This window comes from Lissotriton vulgaris, chromosome 1_2 (assembly GCF_964263255.1).
Source record: "Lissotriton vulgaris chromosome 1_2, aLisVul1.2, whole genome shotgun sequence".
Classification (NCBI taxonomy): Eukaryota; Metazoa; Chordata; class Amphibia; order Caudata; family Salamandridae; genus Lissotriton; species Lissotriton vulgaris.
In genome coordinates this window covers 138,271,213-138,292,910 of record NC_141686.1, presented here as the reverse complement: position 1 = coordinate 138,292,910, position 21,698 = coordinate 138,271,213, and the positions used below count along the sequence as shown (strand labels likewise).

The 21,698-nt window shown below is 41.0% G+C and overlaps 1 protein-coding gene across 1 annotated transcript in view; it reads right to left on the bottom strand.

The window, feature by feature from the left end:
• Positions 1–863: 863 nt before the first annotated feature.
• MTPN (myotrophin) overlaps positions 864–21,698 on the bottom strand; it is a 356,723-nt gene continuing 335,888 nt past the window's right edge. The window contains exon 4 of the mRNA XM_086952980.1: positions 864–5,669. Within this exon, the coding sequence (XP_086809106.1) occupies positions 5,583–5,669 (87 nt within the window). The 3' untranslated portion in view covers positions 864–5,582. The remainder of the gene's footprint in view (positions 5,670–21,698) is intronic.

Genomic DNA, 21,698 nt, shown 5'->3' with positions numbered 1-21,698 from the left:
CTTTATTCTTACTTTCTACAAATTCTAAGCAATTCCTAGCTGTTGAAAATGCTTGAAATTTAGATATCAAGCATTTTCTTAAATCTTCTTTAAAACATGCTTATCTACACACAGTACATTTATGGCCATGAATGTCCGGTCTCTCTTGCATTTTCAGTTATAAGCCAAACTTATTGGCTATGCAAAGCTGGTGGCAATGACAATTCTTTCTTTTATTTCAGCAATGACCTGGCAGTCGGAACAGGGTACTGGAAGGCACGTTGAATCTTAGAAACATGGAAACTGAAAGATGCCAATGGATCATTTATCAAATGGAAACCATCAGAGGAATGGTCCTTTGTTGTCTCTCAGGATTAATTTTACCGCAAAGAGACCCAAAGTATGCCACAGTCAAAAAGATAAGGATTGCTCTGTATAAACTATGCATAAGATAAAGAAATTATTGTGACAAAGTCTGATGATTCAGCGTACTTTTCAGATGTAAAACAGCCCCTCATGCTTTCCAATGAAGTCTCTGCATAGGAGTTTAAAGGGTACAACTGAAAAGCCAATGAAAGCTACTCACTTGAGTGGATCCAAAAGACGATGGCCAATGCTTAAAGCCAACGGCTGGAGGGAGTTCATCCTGGCAAGCCAACAGTTGCAAGGGGACTCACCCAAAGACCACACTGTGCATTGAGCACAAGAGGTAGGCTTCTATATTTAAAGTTCATTTGAAGAGCACAAACAGTACATAACGATGTCTCCCACTGTGATTTTATAATAAGGAAAGAAGGGTAAGAGGGAAAGTAGGGAGGGGGGGGGGGGGGGAAATAGGCATGAGCGTACGCAAGAACGATTAATAAAACACTTGACTCCTCTGCTTTGTAGCACAATTCAAGTTTATTCCATTTGATCTTGCAAATGAAAACTGAAAAATACAAATTCTGCTCCACAATCTGATTAGGAAATACAGGAGATAAATCAAACTGTGTTAAACAGGTACATGATGATAAATGAAGTTCAAACTAGGCAATGCTCAAAGCTCTTCTCTTGTCCCTCTGTTACTGCTAGCAGAAATGACAATTGCTTATCCTTTTAGAAAACATAATTCATAATTTTGTTGTATTGTAAAATTGCATGCAAAACACTGCAAATGCGTAACCAAAACCAACGACACCGCACTCTGTCCATCCTTAAAAAAGCTGCTTCCTCTGCTGCGGATACAGGGAAAGGATGAGAGCACCATGGGGACTGGTCGGGAGGGCTATGTACGGAGGTTAGAGGAGTGTAAAGATTTCGTCCCAAGACCTACTTTCCCTTTCCAAACTGATGAAATAAAAATTGGAAAGGCCCAATCAAAGGAAGGTAATAAGGATTAGCACAAGAAGCAAACACGATCAAAGATGCCTTAGAGATAAGGCCGACATTCAAAATAGTGCAAGCATTACTAACTTTAAAACACATTTGTACACATGGCAGCCCCAGAAGTCATGTTGTACACATCAAGTTCCTTGACAGTCTGCTCATTGGAAGTTTGACAGACAGACAGCCTGTCCTTCTTTCTAGAGGGGAGCATTTCTTAGAAAAGCAGTTCTACAAAAGCCCTTTCAAATACCAAGAGAGCTGGCAGAAAAAGCTACAGAACAGATTGTCACAAGCTACCTGCATGTGTTCTACGTTTTATTGACTTTCATACACCCAGAAGAAGGCTTAGACTCGGCGTTGGCCAATTAGGAAGAAGTGGTCCCGCTTTTTTTTTTTAATATGCATTACCACTAAGGTCCGATGCCAATTCTTTGTGTTTGGAGATGGTAGCGTAATATTTCATAAGAACCCATCCTGCAGAATAAACAGAAGCTGCTCTTGTTCTTACATAAACTATGTGGTGTTTTGGCATAGCATGAGTGACGGGGGACTAATGCCTAAAACACAAACCCTCACCCCCAGCAATGACTATCAAAACACTTCATGATAAGGAACAGAACCAGGACCCCACCCTGGCAACACCTACTCCCTACTCTAGTTAATGTCATTCGTAGAACCAGGCCCTCTCTAACCTTTACAACATTATTAAAAAATGCTTTGATATTAATAGGTCTGGATGAAGACAATTAGGAAATCCCTCTGTACATGCTTGAAAAACAGCACAGGAATCATATTAGGAAATCCCTCCGCACATGCTTGAAAAACAGCACAGGAATACCCAGCCTTTCTACCTGCTGAACACAAGTACATGTAGTGGAAGGTCAGGAGAGAGACTACTATTAGCAAAGACTTCAGAAAAGAGGAGACTTAAAAGGCATGCCTAGGGACATGGGAACAGGATTCAAGCAGCAAGTAAAGTTATGGATTATAATAAGTAAGAATCAACTATTGAAGCTGTATTTTAAGTGTAGGCGAAAGTCACAGCTTCTTCCCGTTTGAGACCACAAAATGTTTAACTACTAAGAAGTGCTAACTTTCATAAGAAATAAAGTTGGAAATTGTAGAGAAGGAAGGCTCCGTTCCCATGCATAAAATAATGGAATCATTCCTTTGAAAAGTATGACCATGTAAAAAATACTAAACCAAAATGGGGAAAAAATACCATCCTACCCAAAAAAAACAAAAAACCCCACTGAACTTAATGAAGGCATATGGTCTCACCACTGGCATAATGTCATGGCACCCAACGGGGAGGAAAGCTTCAGGTGCTAAGTCTCATTGTCATGACACAAAGATGTAGTCTATAAAATAATCAACCACCCATGTTCATTCTGACTAATGAAAGCCACTGGCGGTCGGGAATCATGCACTCTTTGCACGGACACCAACAATGACCACATTATGGAGTGTGTGGTGCAGGCTCAATATTTTGCTTTTTGTTTGGTGATTCACCTCTGTTCATATGGGAAATGAAGGTATGGATGTTCTGGTCCTACTGTTTTGAATTTTCTAATAAGTGCTTGGAATCTAGAACAGCAAGCAATTGCATCTTGCGCAGGGTAGGAGACTGGAAACAATTTAGTGAGGCCGACGAATTAGCTCAGTTGAAGAGCTGGGTACTAGGACACACATCTACTTCTCAGCCGGAATAATTGTGTTAGTGGCAGAAAGTGAATACATTCTTTTATACAGACACCTGCTGACCAGAAAACAAATAGGCCTCAAAGGGGCTGTAAAGCTGACTTTATTTGAGCCACAGGACTTAAGGTTGCACACTTCGAACTGCAGGCACGGATTGGTGTATATTAATGGTTAAATCGATAGTTGCTGAAAAATGCATCTTTAGATGATATGAAGATGGAAAGAAATAGAGGGCTTGTTCCCTATAAATCGCAAGGATACTCTCTCTCCAACCCCACTCAAAAAAATCAAACTACTAGGGATGGTTCCCATTATTCTAATGATGGTGCCTGGTGTTCGGGGATACTGAGAAGAGGGGAACAAAGGACCAGGTGAGTAGCTAGCCTGTGGAAGATAAGGTCTACACAGCTCTTTTTTTGTTCTGTCTGCACAGGATTTCCTTGGTATCCTCGTGAAGTTAAAAATAACTAGTCATATTGGTGCTAAATGGCCTGGAGAGAAAAAAAGTTAGTGAAAAGTTGGAGGTGAGGGGCGAAATGCTTAATGCACACTTGGCCTTTCACACCTGCAAGAAGCAGGAGCCAGTTGCCAAGTGTTGTAAATTCTTCAGTAAATGTTAGCAACACCATCAGTATTTCTTTCTAAAATGCACCACAGATAAATCTGAAATTGCTCAAGTGTAAAACATTCGTTTTCTCCAGGACAAACATTAACAGAAGAGTTAGTCTTCCCGTGTTTATCTGCATTCCCATGGTTGGGCTTACAACCATTACACCGCCTCCTCTTCTTGTGGCTTCCATGAAGACACCCTGAAGTAAGCATCCACAACTGATCTCTTCAACAACTTGTTACTTTGTTATTAAGGTAGACATAAAAGTGAAGAAATAGTCAGCCTGCTGTCACTGGGTTGATTTCTTCACATTGCGAACTAAGGCCTCTTAGCATTGGAGGTACATTCAGATGTATTTAATAGAAAAAGCTACAGAAAGGCTTATATCGATCAACTTGCGGGGCCCCAAACATTGTTAAACAACAAGAAATCAGTGACGTCACAAACAAGCATGTACTGATAGGTCTAAGTTGCTACGTCTAAATTGAGATTTCTTACAAGAATGAGAACTTTACATTGATAAAAAATTCAGTGAATGCAGACACTGCGATTTTTCATGTCAGAATGGCAACCATCAGACATTGCCACAATTGCTTTGCTGCCTTCCCATAAACAAAAAAATGCCAGGAGCTGTAGTCGGTAATAGCTAGCTAATTAAAAGAACAGTTTGGGTGTGCTTGGAGAGTCTAACTACTCTTCAGGAGACAGAAGACCTCACAAATACCAAGTCAAGGAGTCACATCAGACGATTTGGGAGTTGCCAATATATTCAAACAGATAGACGTATTGCATGGTTTGGTTCGGGGTGTTTAAGACTTCACTACTTTAATACTACTTTTAGTACTTTAATACTACTTTGAGTTGCTGCTCAGCCATCTAGCAAGCTTCTGTAAAGACGCAGTTTGACTATGCATTATTGGACACTGGTTTATAATACGATGAATAGGACTTCTTCAGAATGGATACCTTTCAATTCTTTTCCAAAAACCACTTTAATTGATCCGTAATTCACGCTCATGTTGGACACTACATTAATGAAAATGGAACCCAAGAGACTCGAACTTTCTGGGGCTACAATAATTGCTGAGAAGTCTTTCTAAAGAAGGTGCTAGTGAGGGACAGTTAAGAAAGGGAATGAAAGAGGCGACAATGGGATCAGTACCATACTTGCCCAAAAAGGTAATGTGATGGAGGTTTACATCAGGGACTATAACAGGGCAATTATACTTTGGTCTGCGTTTTTGCACTCAAGTTTGAAGGATAAGTGGGGCAATCTCATTTGCTTTACTTTTGCCATCCCTTTCGTTCTCAATAAGAAGTCAAGTGATCAAAGATAGATGGTCTTTAGTGGTTAGTGTACCCCTCGAGAGACAGCTGTTGTGCGGGGCATACAGTCCTGCACTACCCGAAAGAGAACATTGTTAGTAGACTTAAAAAAAAAAAAAAGTTCTGGCTGATGGCCAGGGGGATTGGCAGAGGGAGTCTCCAATCAGTCAGTCCAGCAATCCATTATGAAATCCTAAATTGCAATTGTGGGCAGCAGGGTCACTATGCAGCAGGGCAGTAGCTGTGGTAGGCCTCTGCTTCAGGTGCACACGACTGCAGACTCAATATAACTTCATTTAAAGAGACTCCAACAAAACCAATTATTCAAACCAGCCTGAAGATTTCCATGGGAGGAGCTCTGGGAGCAGTTGACTCTACTACCTTTGGAGGAATAACTTATAGAAAATTTGATTTCGCCCTCCAAGCAGTTCCTTTCTTAGGCGAGCTGCCTCCATGATATGGAATCCCCTCCTCCCATTTGATCCCCAAAAGGTTTGAGCTGAAGACGCTGGCAGATACAGAGAGTTAGAGAGACAAAAAGGCAGCGATATGAACCACTGCCAGAGAGGCATCTGAAATGTAGCGGTCGGCCTTCCGATCACTGGAGGAGGGCTTTGAGCACCTGGTTATCGGCTGCTTCGTAGGCAGTAAGTCCATCCGGGCCTTTCACCGTCTTATCCGCACCCTAAAGGAACAAGAGGAAAATAGTTATTGAGAATGAATCTTAAAAGCACACCCTCAAATCTCTAGCCAAAATAGCTGCTCATTATTAAGAGAAAGGTTAAAAAATAAACAACATTGTTACGTTGTCGTCTTTATTTCAGTCTTCGTGTCCATTTTCAGATGTTAATAATTCTTGTGAAGTTCAGCGCCCTGAGTACAACACGCTATTCACAGAATCTGCCAGTGAGATCAATATATTGTCTAGCGAGACTGACATTCTAACATCGCCAAATACAGTGGGGGTGGAATATATTTGAGCCCTGTAAATATATGTGATGAAATACATCAACCTCTGTCTCACAGGATTGCTTCTAATTCTACTGAAGACATACTGAAGGCTTGTGAACACACTAGGCTAAGATTAGCAACGACTCCAGAGTAAAAATAGCAAAGCCACCAGAGTAAAAATAGCAACGCCTCCAGAGTAAAAATAGCAAAGTCTACAGAGTAAAAATAGCAAAGTCTACAGAGTAAAAGTATCAGAATTACTTAAATCCCTGTCGATGCATCTTCCACACCGCTCGTCTTTTGACTACTGAAGCCACAATGCCGGACCATTCATCTGGCTCCATCTGAAAGCTGCACTGAACTCAAGAACTCCAAGGGTCCGTCACAAATTGTTTCATGCAACTAAGAGAACGAACAGTGTACAATAGCATCTTCCCTCTCCAACCTTTAGTGGACTTCCTGCCCCCCACGTGCCAACTGGCTGTTTCATTAACTGAAACTGCCATTTAATGAACCAATGACGCCTGACATTCCAGAATCTAAAAATTAGTTCGATTTATACAAAAGCTGGTTTCTTCAATGCAGCTAAAAAGTGCAGTGCAATCTTGTAAGCTGATGAGCAAGAAGGTTAGTGAAACCAAATCAGTTTATAACTTTAGTAGTCTCAGACGTTAGCATTTTAATAGCTAGCAACTGCTTCCACCACCATCACGTCAGTCCTTTGCTGAAGTATAACTGAACTAAAGGCTGAGTAGGTGAGAGTTAAAGGCTGTACTACTGAATAGCGTGAGTTCTAGGACTCAGTCTGCAGGAGATGAAACCTTCCCACCTACACCCCTCTCGTTAGCTACAGCTAAGAGGAATTTCCCATTTATGGAAATGGCAATTATGAAATTCAACGATACAGCAGATTACGTTTTATTGACTACCTCTCAACAACCTGGAACTGCTTAAGATAAATTCATTTACACCTCAATTCCACAAATACACGAAGAACATGCCAAGTTTTGTTAACACACGTGCTCGTCACTAACATGTTTCTAAACACTAACTCCACCACGTTGACTTACTTTATAAACTTGAGCCTGCCTTAATCTTAACACCAGCATCCTGTCCTATTGTGCAAACTCAACATAATGCTCACACCCCACACAGAAAACATTTATATTAGAGCTGAATAATTAAAGAACTATGCCTGTGGCGAGTTAAGTGCTATTAGGATACGATTTATGGCATCTATGACTACATCTCCATGAAGTGATGCAATAGGTGGAAAATCTATGACAAATGCAATGGCTGTATAGACTTTGGAGTCAACAATTAGAAAAGTAAACGAACTGGCTGATGTATCATCTGAATTTCAGATGAGGGACTGCAAAATAAATGGTAACGTCGTTATAAGTATTACAGAAATCTGTAAAGCAACTGTATTCTTCAAGGTATTCCCTTCCAACTGCACTCTTCAAGGTATTCTCGTCCAGCTGTACTCTTCAGGCTATTCTCTTCTCCTAAACCATTTAATCAATGCAATCCCAAAGTCACAAACAACTGCCTACATTTCCTCTGACTGAAGTTACTAACTAGGCACTGTACTGAATACCACCTTTGTTATACCTCCTCCCTAAGAGATACAGGAGAGCCAGGAAGCTGCCTGGAAGATTAAATCATTCAGATGAAAAAACAGACACCACAATAAGAATAAGTTGGGAATTTGCACCAAGGATAATATTTTGATTTTGCTATAGTTATAAAAAGTAGAAACCGCATGCTTGCCATAAGCTTCCATCCTGTGCGCCAAAACAACACAAAGATGCATTTTAAAATGTTACATTAAAGGGGCTACCTAGTCATGAACATACAGCATTTCAGTACAAACAATAAAAGGAGGGGAATTCTAGCTTTTAAAAACTGGGCCTGTCTAGTTTTGGCTTTGGTGGCGATCTTTAGTCCGTAATCTTAAAGTACCAGGTTTCCAGAGTGGAAGCTTCATAAATAAGGCAGGTTACATAAGCTGGGGTGAGGAATCCCGTTTTGGGGATCAAAAGCATTGCAGTACCAGAGACCACATCTGTTAAACGTGATAAAACACAAATTAAGTCAGATTGGTCTAAGTTGGGTTTGTCACGGTCACCGTGGCCTTCCAGCTTCTTCAGAAGAGGAAGAGGGAAATAGTACTCTTGATGGTTCAAAAGAAATTAACCTCCCCATGTTGTAGAGAAATAAAGTAGGAACCTTACTTTTTTTAAAAAAACAATTGTATTTATAACTTTACTCAAGCACAGAGATAGTCACTACATAAAGAATATTATCAGTACCATTAGTCAAAGTTATTACATCACTTATATTCAAGAAAAAACAATGCATTGAATGTGAAGAAAAATTATGTAGCATGCATCACCATCCTGGACTGATTAATTAGCATGGACATTGATCTACTATTCCCTCTACCTTAATGTACTTTCCATCACATATGTTCTCTACATCTCTGTACGAAATAAACTCTCTTTAGGGCAGGTCAACCACATATGCAACATTGTGCCAGGAACATTACACCCCTCCCAACACACGGCAGAGTTTCCAAACTGATTTAACTGAACGGGGACACAAATATGAAGTTGTATTTTATAAAAAACTTTTTTGAAAATTGTGAGCAGATATATGCTTTAGCCACTCTCCACCAACCCTAGTCAGGGATTTCCAGACGCAATTCCTTCTCCCAGTAACTCCGATAGGTAAGCTTGTTCTGCAATTGCAGCCTTTGGTGGTTTGATTCGGAGAAGAAAAGTGCTGCTGGGGTTTGGTTCTGCAGTGCATGTTCTCTGATCCCTTCAATGCCGCAATGCGATCATGGTCTAAAGCAGACTTTTCCAATGAGTAGCTCAGGAGCCACTGATCGCTCTTCAGCTGCTCCAGAGTAACTTCCCTATGTGTAACTCAACCTAGTAAATAACAATCTTTTTTTTGGTTGAATTAGGCATGTTTTCAAAATTGAAAAGGATATATTTACAAGTTTAAAGTATCTATTTTCATAACTGATAAGTGAATATTTGCAAAAAAAGCATTTTAAAGGCAGATACATAAACGGTAATTCATGGTGCTTTGGGGACCCTTATTGCCAATGTTCTTCTCAGTAGTCGAGGACCTGGTGTAGATCACTGCTATAACAAGAAGCGGCATTCAGCATTAACCCTGATGAAGCTTTGTAGCACTTTTGGCAGCGACCTTCCCTGATGCACTGAGGCGGTTACTGCTAGTAATCCTGCATGCACTCACTCGCCAGCAAAATAATTTTGTACGAAGTAACTCATAATTTTTGTTAGCAGCTCGAGAAATATTTTCCTGAACATAAGTACCTCTTAACCATAAAATGTTGGAGATCCCAAAACTAAAGGCTGTAGGCAGTTCAGCCTGTTACCTGCAGGTATTGCTGCTAATCAACTGTCCTCTTTCAATTAGCGCACCTCGCAGATAAGACTGAAGCCCATTCACAGTCTGCACTCAGTGTAGTACCCCAGAGAGGAAATCTGAGCAGAAAAGTATTGGTGGAAGGGAGGAGGCCGATCTTGACCTAAGAAACTGATTTCCACAATCTAATCTTTTTTGGGGATGACAGCAACAGTGGTAGGGTGGATTTCAGTTGTTTACATACTACTGATAACGGGCACTTCTGGGAATTTGTGAGCAGGCTTGTTCCATCTTTACCCAGGCTGTGATAACCCGTGTACTTGCCCACTTCAAACGCCAGTCAAAGCTGAGCTGTTTAGATAGATCTCGGTATATTGGCTTTCCAAAACCTCCATCGTATCATAGTCTATAAAGGACTATAAAGTGTTGCTTTGGCTATCCTGGTCAGTTTATTGCTCCACATGAAGGCCAACAGTTTCTTTTGAATATCCCACATTGTCCTTGGAGGAAAGACGTTTGGTCCTCATAAAGCAATCCAGGGAGGAAGTTCCTGTTTTAACATGTGAGCCTGCCATACCATGTCATTTATCGAACATACCCCATCTATAAAGACTGACAAATTCCCAGTCTTCTTTCCCACTGACTGCGTAAAATGTATTTTCAAAGCCAGATCGACTAAATGAATCAAGGAGCTCGGATAAGAGCTGGGGGTGAGGGTTCAACATGTCATCAAGCACAACAGGTCATCTACAAATAGGACTAATTTGTATTTTCATCAACCTACTCTTATGCTCCGGGTGCTAAATGCTTGACATGTATGCACCGAGAGCTCCAGTGTAAGAGCAGAGAGACAAAAAAAATGCAATCCCAATTTGTGTCCCAAACAAACTCATAATTCCATTGGTGCTCGCTAAATAAATCAAGGCGGTTTGATATCTTTTTTAAGAAGAGCCTGGCAGAATAAGGAGACACGAGTAGTCGAGGCCAGGGACAGATTGTAGGGAACATCCTTAGCCTCATTTTCAGAGTGCTGACCCATTGAAGGAATGGTTTGATTGTCACTTTCACTACTAAACGAGGGACGTACTAGTGACGAGTGGAATACACAAGGCACTATTCCGCATCTCTTTCTTATGATTATAATCTTACTCTCTGGAGATTAGGAACAATACCACATTATGCAAAAACATTCTGTATTGATAACATGTTTATATGAAAATACACTTAAGAGCAACGAACAGATTTTGGATTGCACTCACTGGATATACAATATTGATTAGCAAACCCTTGTGAACATATACAAGTTGTGTGACCTTGTGGAAGTGAACTTTCATTATGAAACACCAGGGTTCTTAGTCTGCGATAAATATGAATAAATTAAAGATTTGGAAATACATTCACTTCATTAATGACTCCAGTTGAGGGACTATGTAATTAAAACATACAAGTATAAATAGAGAGCCTTAAACTGGTCTAGGTTTTGACTTATTTCCATAAAAGTTTTAATGTGGCTCTGAACCTTGTATATGATCACTACACACGCTTGCCCAACCCAACACTCGTCTCGCATGCAGTTGCTAGTGGGCTTAAACTTGCTGGATACACGGAGAGCTCAACACATGAAAGAAAAAGACAACACTTTGTATTGCAATAACTATAACGCGTACACTAGGGTAGATTACTTTCCAATAAGTAATACTCTCAGATGATTGATGTAGTCAACAGATAGTGAACAAAACAGGCTCTCAAACCACTCTCTGGGATCAATGGAAATGAAAGCTACCCAACCAAACTGTTAATGGAAAATTAATGATCAACTTTTGTGCTTTTGTCTGGTGAGCAAGAGGCGCACAAATACTGTGAGGACAACAATTTAAGTGGTACTCTATGGGATGTAACTTTCCGATGCATTTTTCTTGGATCCATGTTGTGTCTTGTTAGACTTTATACGTGTATAAGTTTTATTCTTTTTTTGTATAACGCACTTTGTACATCTTGTCAGGGTGTTTACTTCTGTAAGGCTTTCTTCATTCCATGCACATGCTCTTCATTACATATTCCACAAGCCAGGACTGTAGAGAGCAGTTGCTGGAGTGAGACCAGGAGATGGCTTCTCCCATGCTTTGTAACTGGTGTTCCAACTTTTAGTGGAGAGATTGGCATGTAAGAGGGTGTTGAGCATCGCATGGTTTTAAAAACCTATGCCACTCCCAGAATTCATAAGGTGTGGGAAATGCCGATTCTCCTCCGAGGTAGAAAAAGAACTTGAGAAATTAGTTAATGTAGACATTATGGACCCAACTGAATCGGAGTGGATTTCTCTAGTCGTTGCAGCAAGGACGGGTAACAGTAAATCTGTTTGTACAAAGATTTGTGCCATTTAAATGGTAATATTGTTATAGATAGGTTGCTGTTGCCTAAAATATCAGAACTGATAAAAGATTCTAAATGGTTCTCTAATGTTGATTTGTCTGCAGGGTATCATCGGATTCGGCTGAGAGAGGAAAGTAAGCAATTTATCGCACACCCACAGGATGTTTTCAATAATAAAGGATGCCGTTTGGTTTCGGCTGCCGCCATTTTACAAAGATCAATGTATCAATTGTTTGGAAGGCATGCAAGAGTTAGATGTTTTCACGATGACTTTTTACTGTTTGGAAGAGACAGAGCTGAAGACAACCACGTTTTGGAGGAGGTATCTAGCCGTTTGGAAGAGCAGGGATTAACTGCTCAACATTCCAAGTGTACGTTTGCAGTGCAATCGGTAACTTAACTTGGACATGTTTTGAGTGGTGATGGAGTGGCAACCAAGCCTACGTTAGTGGAGGCCATACTTAATGCCCCACCAGTCAGGATTGGTAGAATTCTATGGGAAGTTTAAGGGATGTTCAATCAGTGTACAGTATTAGGTAATTACTAAAGATTAAAGTTAATTTTTGTTTGTCAGGAAAATGCAAAAAGGAATTCCCAGACATAAAAAATACCATTATGCAGGCCCCAATGTTAAGTTGTTTTGATCATGAATTAAGCAATGGTGTCACTGTAGACGCGAATAATAAAGGGTTGGGCCTGTGTGTTTACAAATTGATACGGTTGGTAACGACACAATAATAGCATTTGCCTCCTGTGTCCTGTCACCTATTGAAGAAAAGGTCTCTGCGATAGATAAAGAAACCCTGGCATGTGTTTGGGCCCTTGAACATTTTCGAACTTTTGTTTGGGGTAAGAAATGCATTCTACGGAGTGACCATAAACCCTTTGGTTAAATTATTCACCATTGAAGGGCTGTACAAAGCATCTGCCAGGATTGCGAGAATGTCTATTCTTTTGCAAGATTTCATTTATGAGATCATATATGTACCAGGGAAGAGCAATGTGTTAGCAGACATTTTATCCCACATGCCTACGGAGATTCTTGAGTGTGATAAGAATGAGTGAGATCTACATGTTGCTTTGGTTCGTGATGAAGGTATGCATGGTATGAAGGAAAAGACAGATAAATATTCCAAGGATAAAGATTTATAACTACTTATTGAGTGGGTAAGGGATGGGTGGCCTCATAAATCTAAGATTTCGAAAAACGTACGCCATTTTTGGGAAATTAAAAATTGACAGTGGTTCATGGTACCATCTTCAGAGGTGCCATTCCCCCATATAATAACAGGGATATATCATGAGGTTATGCCATGAAGAACATTGCGGTATACTGAAAACTAAACAAAGAGTAGAAAAATGGTATTGGTTGTCTGTTATGTATGATTTGCGCTAATTCTGACAAATACTTGAAAACTTAGACCCGCACATTTTTTACCTCAATTATTCCTGAAAAACCATGGCATGGAAGATTCGCCAAGTCAAATTATCAGCGATAATGAAGTACAATTTATGTCTAATTAGCCAGGAAAAACTTTTAAAGGTTAGGCCTAAAGCGCAAAACCACGTCCTTATATAAACCCAGTGGTAATGGCATGATCGAGAAATTCAATAAATGGCAATCCGATTGTTTACACTAATGAGGAGGATTGGAAGGGTTAGGTTTTTAAGACAGTTTGGACGCATAGAACCACTACTCATGAGGCTTTAAGTTTGTCTCCATTTGATGTGATATGTGGTAGGGGTTTAAGAACCAAATGCAATCCAGAATGATTATTGCAAACCACTGAGGAGGAAAACAAGGATAATTAATAAGCAACAAGCTTATAAGGAAACTTTTGATAAGAAAAGAAATTCAGAGTGTATGGAGGTCTGTGTTGAGATGTGGGTCAAGAGGAAGAAACCTTGGAAAGTAAAAAACTTAAAACAAAAAATAAAGGAGAGACAGTTTTCTGGACCTCTGCAGGTTAACAACGTGCTACACAATGCTGTTCTTTTGAGTGATGGAAAGGTATGGAAGCTCAAAACAATTGCCATATTCAAGGAAATCAATAGTTGATAGAAGAATGATTTGAGGAATTTGGCTAAGGAGTTTCTATCTTATTGTATGGGCATGGATTAGGTTGCTGCCAAGGGGTAACAAGAATTCTGGCAATGTCGATAGCAGTTATTACCGTGCAGAGTGAGGGTAACTGTACTGAGCTCAAAGCTCCTAGAGAGGAGTAAGGTGTTGAGTTAGATATGTTGGAGGTGGTTGTGAGGAACGAAGAGACTAGGTTGGAAGAAACTCTTCGGGATAAGGATGTTGTTGACCTGGAAATCACTCCTTGTGCCCATTAATGAACAGAGGTAAGTACTTGACAAAAGAGCGATTGTCAAGCCTAAGTGGTTGAAGGAATATTTGTGTGAAGGTATGCAACATCCAGGTTGTAATTTTTCATTTTTTTTTCAAGAGAGGGGGAAGGTGCTGTGTCTTTTACTTTAGTGTTTATACTTTATATGTATATAAGTTGTAATTTTTTTTGTATAATGAACTTTATACATCTTGTCATGGGTGCTTACTTTTGTAAGGCTTCCTTCATTCCACGCACATTCTCTCTGAATTCCATGTTCCACAAGCCAAGATTGTAGAGAGGAGTTGTGTTAGAAAATGTACTATAGGTGGTTACGCAGATAGGAGGAACCTCGTTGCTGCGTCTGGGATTTTCTTCCAGTTTCAATTTCTAACGCAGTAACGAAGTCTACTAACAAACACTAGAGGATATAACAGACAAGTGAGAAGAAATAGGAGAAATAGCTCTTTTCTTTAGTCTGGACCCACCCAAGGAAAATGCTGAACGATCAGAACCCTTCAGTACTAAATGCCTGGGGCCTTCCAGATGTGATTGGGCACTTGCCATGAGGGAATTGTAGTGTGTCACTTGACTTTGCCAACAAAAACCCTCGATTTAGAGCCCAATAAAACCTGGACTCTTAGGTCTCACACTAACTGTAACTTTACGAACGTAGTGTATCTGATCACGTGCCCTTCTGGTCTTAGATATCTGGGAATGACAAGTAAGAAAATAAAACTACATATCTGTGAACATAGAAGTAATATTCGATGTAAAAAAAAAAAAAAACACCACAAGAATGACATAACATTTCCTGCAATTTAATCATACCACCAACAACCTGCAATGGACAATAATTGAGCAGATCAAATCCAGCACTGAGACATCTAAGCTGCTTTTCGAGAAAGAGCAACGCTGGATTTACAGATTGTTCACCCATAAAAATGGGTTAAACAACAACATTCCATGGAACTCAGTTAAACGTAAATAAGACCTGACCACCTTTATAACGTGTGATCAAATTCTAAAATAATTGATTAGCTATAAATTCCAGCACCCAGCTGTTCAAGTAGCCGGGCCTGAAATAATATCTTAAAGACCGTGGGGACAACCCTTGTTTGTCATCAGTAGTCCACTAACACTTCATAGTTGAGCTGATGCCTCATTTTCCATATATTTTAAGTGCTGAAGGTTTTTAAAGTCTTACCTAATAAACATGACTTCCTGTCAGAACAAAAACCGACTGTAGTCTAGATCCCTTTTATGTTCAAGAAGAAACCGCACTTTGCTTAGAGCCACACAGGTCCAATGACACGACTTTCTGTTAGCACCATTACAACATACATGGCTTGAGTTTCAATAAAGTTTTTTTTGGTGGTTTCAATTTCAAACTCCTTTGATACATCAGCCTGCGGTCATCGGCTTGCCAATAACTGCGTTGGCCTTGATAGCGTGATGACGTGTTGAAGCTGACGTTACTAAGCCATCTAGCAGAAACCAGCTGCAAGACCGGCGATAGGCATGTTCAAAAAACATTTGACTCTGGGACTCCAATATCCAAGGGGTCCTGGACTGGGAATTACTAGGTTCCAGAAGTGGGTGTCCGATCTTGGCAAAGGTATTATTTTTGCACCACAAGCAAGCACAAGGTAACTTTGAATACTCTCAAGTCTCAGTCTGACATATGACCACTTTTTCTTATTTAGTGTGTGACTACAGATCGATACCCTTCCGATAGGATCCATGGGGCAATCATCTCCCACATGCGATGTAAGCTACTAATTTGCCCTGTTTCTCCCCACCATGCATGTGTGTATGGTCACCTTACGCTCGAGTGATGCTGACGACATTTGGTCATTTTTTATTTTAGTCTCCTTTTACACTAATAGTGTCTCATAAGTGTCGGCCCGCATTTTATGATGGATAAACAGACTTTCAAAACTGCAACAATACGCACGTCGGTAGCTCTTAGGCTACTCTAATACACAAAATAGTAATGATCGCACTAGTGCTAAAGATATGCACTCCACAATTAGGCACCCTAGGTATGTGAGCCTAAGCAGTCACTGTGAACTTCACATTTGGCAGCACAAGGTTGGAAGTGTTAAATTGCATTTACTCAGTCTTGATGTGTATCTATAATTGATTTGGTTGTTTTCTCAAATCTACTTTCTTATGCAAATAATCGCATATATTTTCTTTCAGGCAACGCTGAAAGTACAACTATAAGTCTGCAGTACTAACTGCCACAGGAGAGGGTGCACTTAGCGAGTGCATACTACAGTAGTAGTATCGGTCCTGAAGAAAGCCTCTCTAATTTGTATATGGAGGCTGAAACATGTAGACCGGCCACCTGTCACTGTTTTTATGTAGGTACGTCACTGGTCAATTAATACCAGAGGGGACATCCTCGTTTTACTTTTAGCCTTACCTTACTTTTTCAGCATTAAACATTTTTAGGTCTAGTAAAGGCAATTTTAATTCTCACGGTCACATTCTGCACTCCAACCAAAATACACGCTCCTCTGTAAACAGGCGTTGTAGCACACCCGAGTGGCATCAGACTCAGTGGGAACCCTATGATGAAGTATGTCACCAACTAAGTTGGTGAGTGAGGGTTCTTTTTAAAAGCAATCGCTACTCCTTCCGCTTTGTGCAAATATAGTTTATTCGGAATCACTCTTTTGTTGTTTATATATATTTATTTCAAGGGGACCAGGAGTGGTTTCATGTGAATACCCTTTCTCTCTTGGTGTTTAAATACATCAGTGTTTATATTCATCTTACCCAGCATACAGCCTTACACTCGCTCCCTTGCATCCATCCTATGGAGAAAAAAAGGTACAGAAATCCAAAATAAATACCCCGAACCTAACCACACTAAAAGTCAGAGGCACAGGAGATGTGGTACATCAGGCTACTGCCAGCATCACCGCCTCATATTTAGGTACGTTCCCAAGATTAATCTTAGTTGGTGGAGATGTTGGCTATACTTGGGTTTGGGAATCAGATTGTCCATTTGACCAAATTATGTGATGCGGGACAAAGTAAGTTACAAAGTAATTTACGGGAGGGGGTTGTGGGGGTCAAGGAAGGCCATGTACACTTAAGAAAACCTATTTAAATATTTATCAATTACTGCTCGCCACTCCAAGGTTAAAAACATGACTGTGGCTAGGAGACATCTGCGTAACCTGCAAGTAACAAATTAAAATTCTAGTAGGGTTCACACACTTCAAATATCAATAAAATAGGCAAAGTTGCATGATTGTGGAAGCAAGAACAGTGTGATGCATAAAGGTGAAGCCTTTAGTAGTGCAGCAAGTATGCAGACTAGCCTCTAGATCCTTCCTTGCTGAGGTACTTTTTCTCGAACACTGAAAATGGGACGACCAATCACGATACGACACCAGTATTCGAACAATAACTACAAGTATTTGAGCAGGACACTAAACCCTACAAGAACCAGCTAGCAGAGCATAGCAAGTAGGGTTGCTCAGCACTCCCCATAGTCTGTAATACATCAGGGCAGGTGTTGGTTTAACCAAGATAAGTGTCAGGCAGAGATGAAGATAACACAGTGTCAGCTGCTCCCAAAGAGCAACAGTGGCCCTATAAGAAACTCCAAATGCTATATGTCCTCTGCTACCAGCTCTTCTGGCAGCAGAATACTGAGCTGCTGGGAAAGGTGTCGGCCTCAATCAAGATCACACTGTCACCTGCAAAAAATTCAGTGTTAAATTTCGAGACAAGATCCCACAATGTTTTAGAGTAACAAACACTACAATCACTCAAAGTCAGTCTTTAACCACAAGTTCATTACCATTGTCCACTGTCCAACCAAGTGGGCGTGGAGGCCTACGTTGGCTTCCTGGAAGAGATCTGCAAGCAACCTGGCTGAGCTTGCACTTACTCTACTACTTGGCAGGGGTACACTAAGATTATATATAGTCAGAGTCTGATTTGTTTGATTTATTGTTAAACGTTCTATTATTTAAAATCATTACAGTAAAAAAAAAAGCTCAAATTGAAGCCCATCCCCCCCTTGCCCACCCACCCCTGCCACCCACCTCCCCCGCCGACCTGCGAGTTTTTAAACCCTATTACCGACAGTCAATCTTGTATTGAAAAGTCCCTTTTGCCGTCAACTTCGGGAACTTAATTGTATTTCGGCAATGATTCAATCAAAGTGCGTGGGATGATGGGTCGGCTCTTCTTTGCTCATAAATGTTACTGAAGCACCTTGTTTGCTCTTTAATCAGTCTCTGTGTTTCACATGCTAATGGTAAACAAGCATTTACAATGCAATGGTTTTGCCTTTGTTAAAGTTAGAGCTATTGGCATTGCTTTTGACACTCTGCACTCTGCACTCTGTATCCCCACTTATTTTTTTAGGATTTGTTCCCTGACTATAACCCACCACCAAGCAATGCACATACCAGTCTGCTCCCAGCCTGCCCGCCTCTCTGAGGGACACATTTCTACACACAACCGCATTCACGCCAGTGAATGTGCGAGCCGGACAGGGCACGCGGATCCTGAAAGGTTGGGATTGTGCGATTCAAGTGCATTTAACGTAACATCATATTCGCATGCAGGGTTTCCGGATTTTTAGAGGTACAAGCTGTCTTCATGACTAATGAATGTTATGCCCTGTACGTTTCCTGTTAACCGGTATCTTGGTCCCATGCTTCATAATGTGATAGAGATTAGGATGCTAGCTGATACTTCAAATAAAGTGATTTATTGTACATGGCTAAGTAATTGCTCTACACAAGAGGCCTGTCGTAAAGTAGCGTGAACACATTAGGGCTGTCCTAAAGTAGCCTGAACATATACAATATGCACAGTTTAGTAAATGATGCAACGTCAGTGCAGGGCTCACACAGTGTACCTACATATGAAGGTAAACGAGCATGAACAACAGTAGCAGACATGTAAAAATAAACGATACCTCCAAGATTCAATCAGCAAATATAAAAGTGTGAATAACTAAAAAATACTATAAACACCATATACTTGACAAAACGACTTCAGAAAAGATTCTAATGCACAGTTGCCAAAAGTTGAAAGGCAAGTACAAATTGAAGTATTCACAAGTACATATCAAGGGATGCAAAACATTCTCCCAAATAGGAGGGGGAACAAACAATGTCCTGCTATATTCAAGAGATGTTATAATAAAAGATCGCCGGTATACGAGAGTGAGGTATTATTCATCAAGAACAAACATGCAATGCTCGTGGTTAATGCTAAGAGTTTTAGTTAGAACTAAGTGGCTTTGGATTTGCCAATGTCATCTAAACATGAACATGTCATGATAAGTCTGCAGTTTTGCTAATTGTTAATGCATAAAATATGTATTAAAAAAAACCTAGTTTTGATGGTTCGGGCGACTGCTCTTTTTTCATCCTGAGATTGTGTCCAATTATTTTGAGACTTTCTCCTTCTGCCTTATAATGCTGTCAGTGCTCTTTAGGAGTGTGACACTTAGAATCTGAAGAGACGTAATTGCTTAATTAGAGATTTTTGGTATTTTTTTTATTCTGTATTCTTTAGCTGAACACTCCTGTTTAGCTATACATTTCTCTGTATCATTTATATCGAAACATTCTGTAATAAAGTCTTACAGTTAATTTCCGAGTTATCCCAGTTCTTATTTGAAGTTTTACTCTGCTAATTAATGAGTTTAATGTTGGGGAGTCTCTTTCCACTAGATCAATGAGAACAACCGAGCCGTATTACATTAGGTAAAAGACCGTGGTGCATAAAACATTGGGGCTCAGAGAAATATTGAGGTGCGGCTCCACACATATACCTCCATATTACAAAGGAGCATGATTCCAGTTGCAGGTGCTCATTTGCCATAGTAGGCCATTATGGTATTTGTACTCTTGGTTTAATTCACTCGCACCCATTAGACTATAACAGATTAACGTAATGATGTTTAAAAGGAAAGGGCAGGAAACGATGGGTTCTTGCGGCAGGAACTCAATGCAATAAACTAGCTGTGCAAAAAGGGTAATTCACCAAAAGTCTTTAAATTACCTATGTCCCTCTAAAGCTGCTTAGTTCTCAATGCTAGTTAAACTATGTTATAGGTTGAGCTTGGTTCTGAAATTGCACCGAAATTGTCAGGGTATTTGTTGGTAACTCGGGCAGTAGTAGGGGTGCACACGGTAAGGGGGGACTGGTGTCAGAGCTGTATTTAGCTTTGAGCGGTTTCATTGCATCCACGCTTCAAAGTTTCTGAATGTTGTATCAGGCACAATGTGAGAAAAGTGGCAATAAAATAGTAGTGGGTTAAATAAGCACGTGCACCGAACTGAGAAACTGCCGGTAAGAAGCTCTAAACCCAATGAGATGTCGTAGGTGGGTGTCTGCAACAGCAATCTGTGTGTATTTACTCAATATCACAGATTCCATTCTAACGCCAGTAAGAAAGGTTTAGTGGCTGATTTCGCACGCAGCAGGTTGTGAAATTGATTTTTTTTCATATTCTAAAGCTCTAGAGCTTGTTTGGTACCGGAGAAATTAACTGTGCCCCTCAGAAACGTCATTTATGGGGACACCATTACGAAATGTCACTTCCGGAGTTGTAACAAAGATTGAAAAACATGTTCATACTAATAAGATCCCCCTTTGGGAGACTTGGAAGTGTTAGCTTCTCTGAACAGTCCACCACCCAAAGGCTTATGAGAGGAGAACCCCAAGACCCAACAGAACAGAGAGCCTCCAGTCACAAGACCCTTCTGCCCCATCACTTAATGGTATCAATCGCTCGAGACAGTTCCCCATCCCAACTCTTTGCACTCTCAGATTATTACCTGTCATATTCGGAGCGGGTGAGAAACATTGCAGGCTCTTGGATGACTTTGTTAAGTGCTGCAGCAGGATTTGATCATATATCACCAGTCACTCTGGTAAACCTCTCACACCACGCAAAGGCCCGCTTGCCGGTATAAGACACAACACGCGTGCGCCAACCACAAGGTACGCGGTACGCCTGTGCAGAGTCCCACAGTCGCTACAAACCATTGGTCCAGCCAGCAACCTCAGCGAAAAAAAAGAAAGACAAGAATGACGAGGCAAACTGCCCAGGAGCTACTAGGAATGATGCGAGTACTGTCGCCATATTAAAAATAACCGATTTACCTGAAAAGAGCGAAATTAGTGGAACAGAGCACGCACCTTGCGACGGCGGCTACTAGGAATGATGCGAGTACTGTCGCCATATTAAAAATAACCGATTTACCTGAAAAGAGCGAAATTAGTGGAACAGAGCACGCACCTTGCGACGGCGGCACTTCTCGATCGGTCTGGGAGGCGAGCAGCGACAGGCTGGGCAGCCCAGACAGAGCGGCAGGTTGGAGAGGCACTTCTCCGGTCTCCCCGCGGGCGCCGCCATAGTGCTTGCCGTCTTCCTTCTTCCCCCGGGCTGCGGGGGGCGGGCACTTCCGGCCGGCCGCGCTAGGATTGGCCGGCCGGCCAGTCACGGGGCGGGAAACGGGGGAGAAGAGACGCAGTAGTGCCGGCAATGCCGGACCAGACACGGGGGCGTTCCCGGCGTCCCGTGACGTCGGCAAAAGCCAAAGAATGTCGGGAACGCCCCCGTGTCTGGTCCGGCATTGACGGACAGGCCCCTCGTCCAA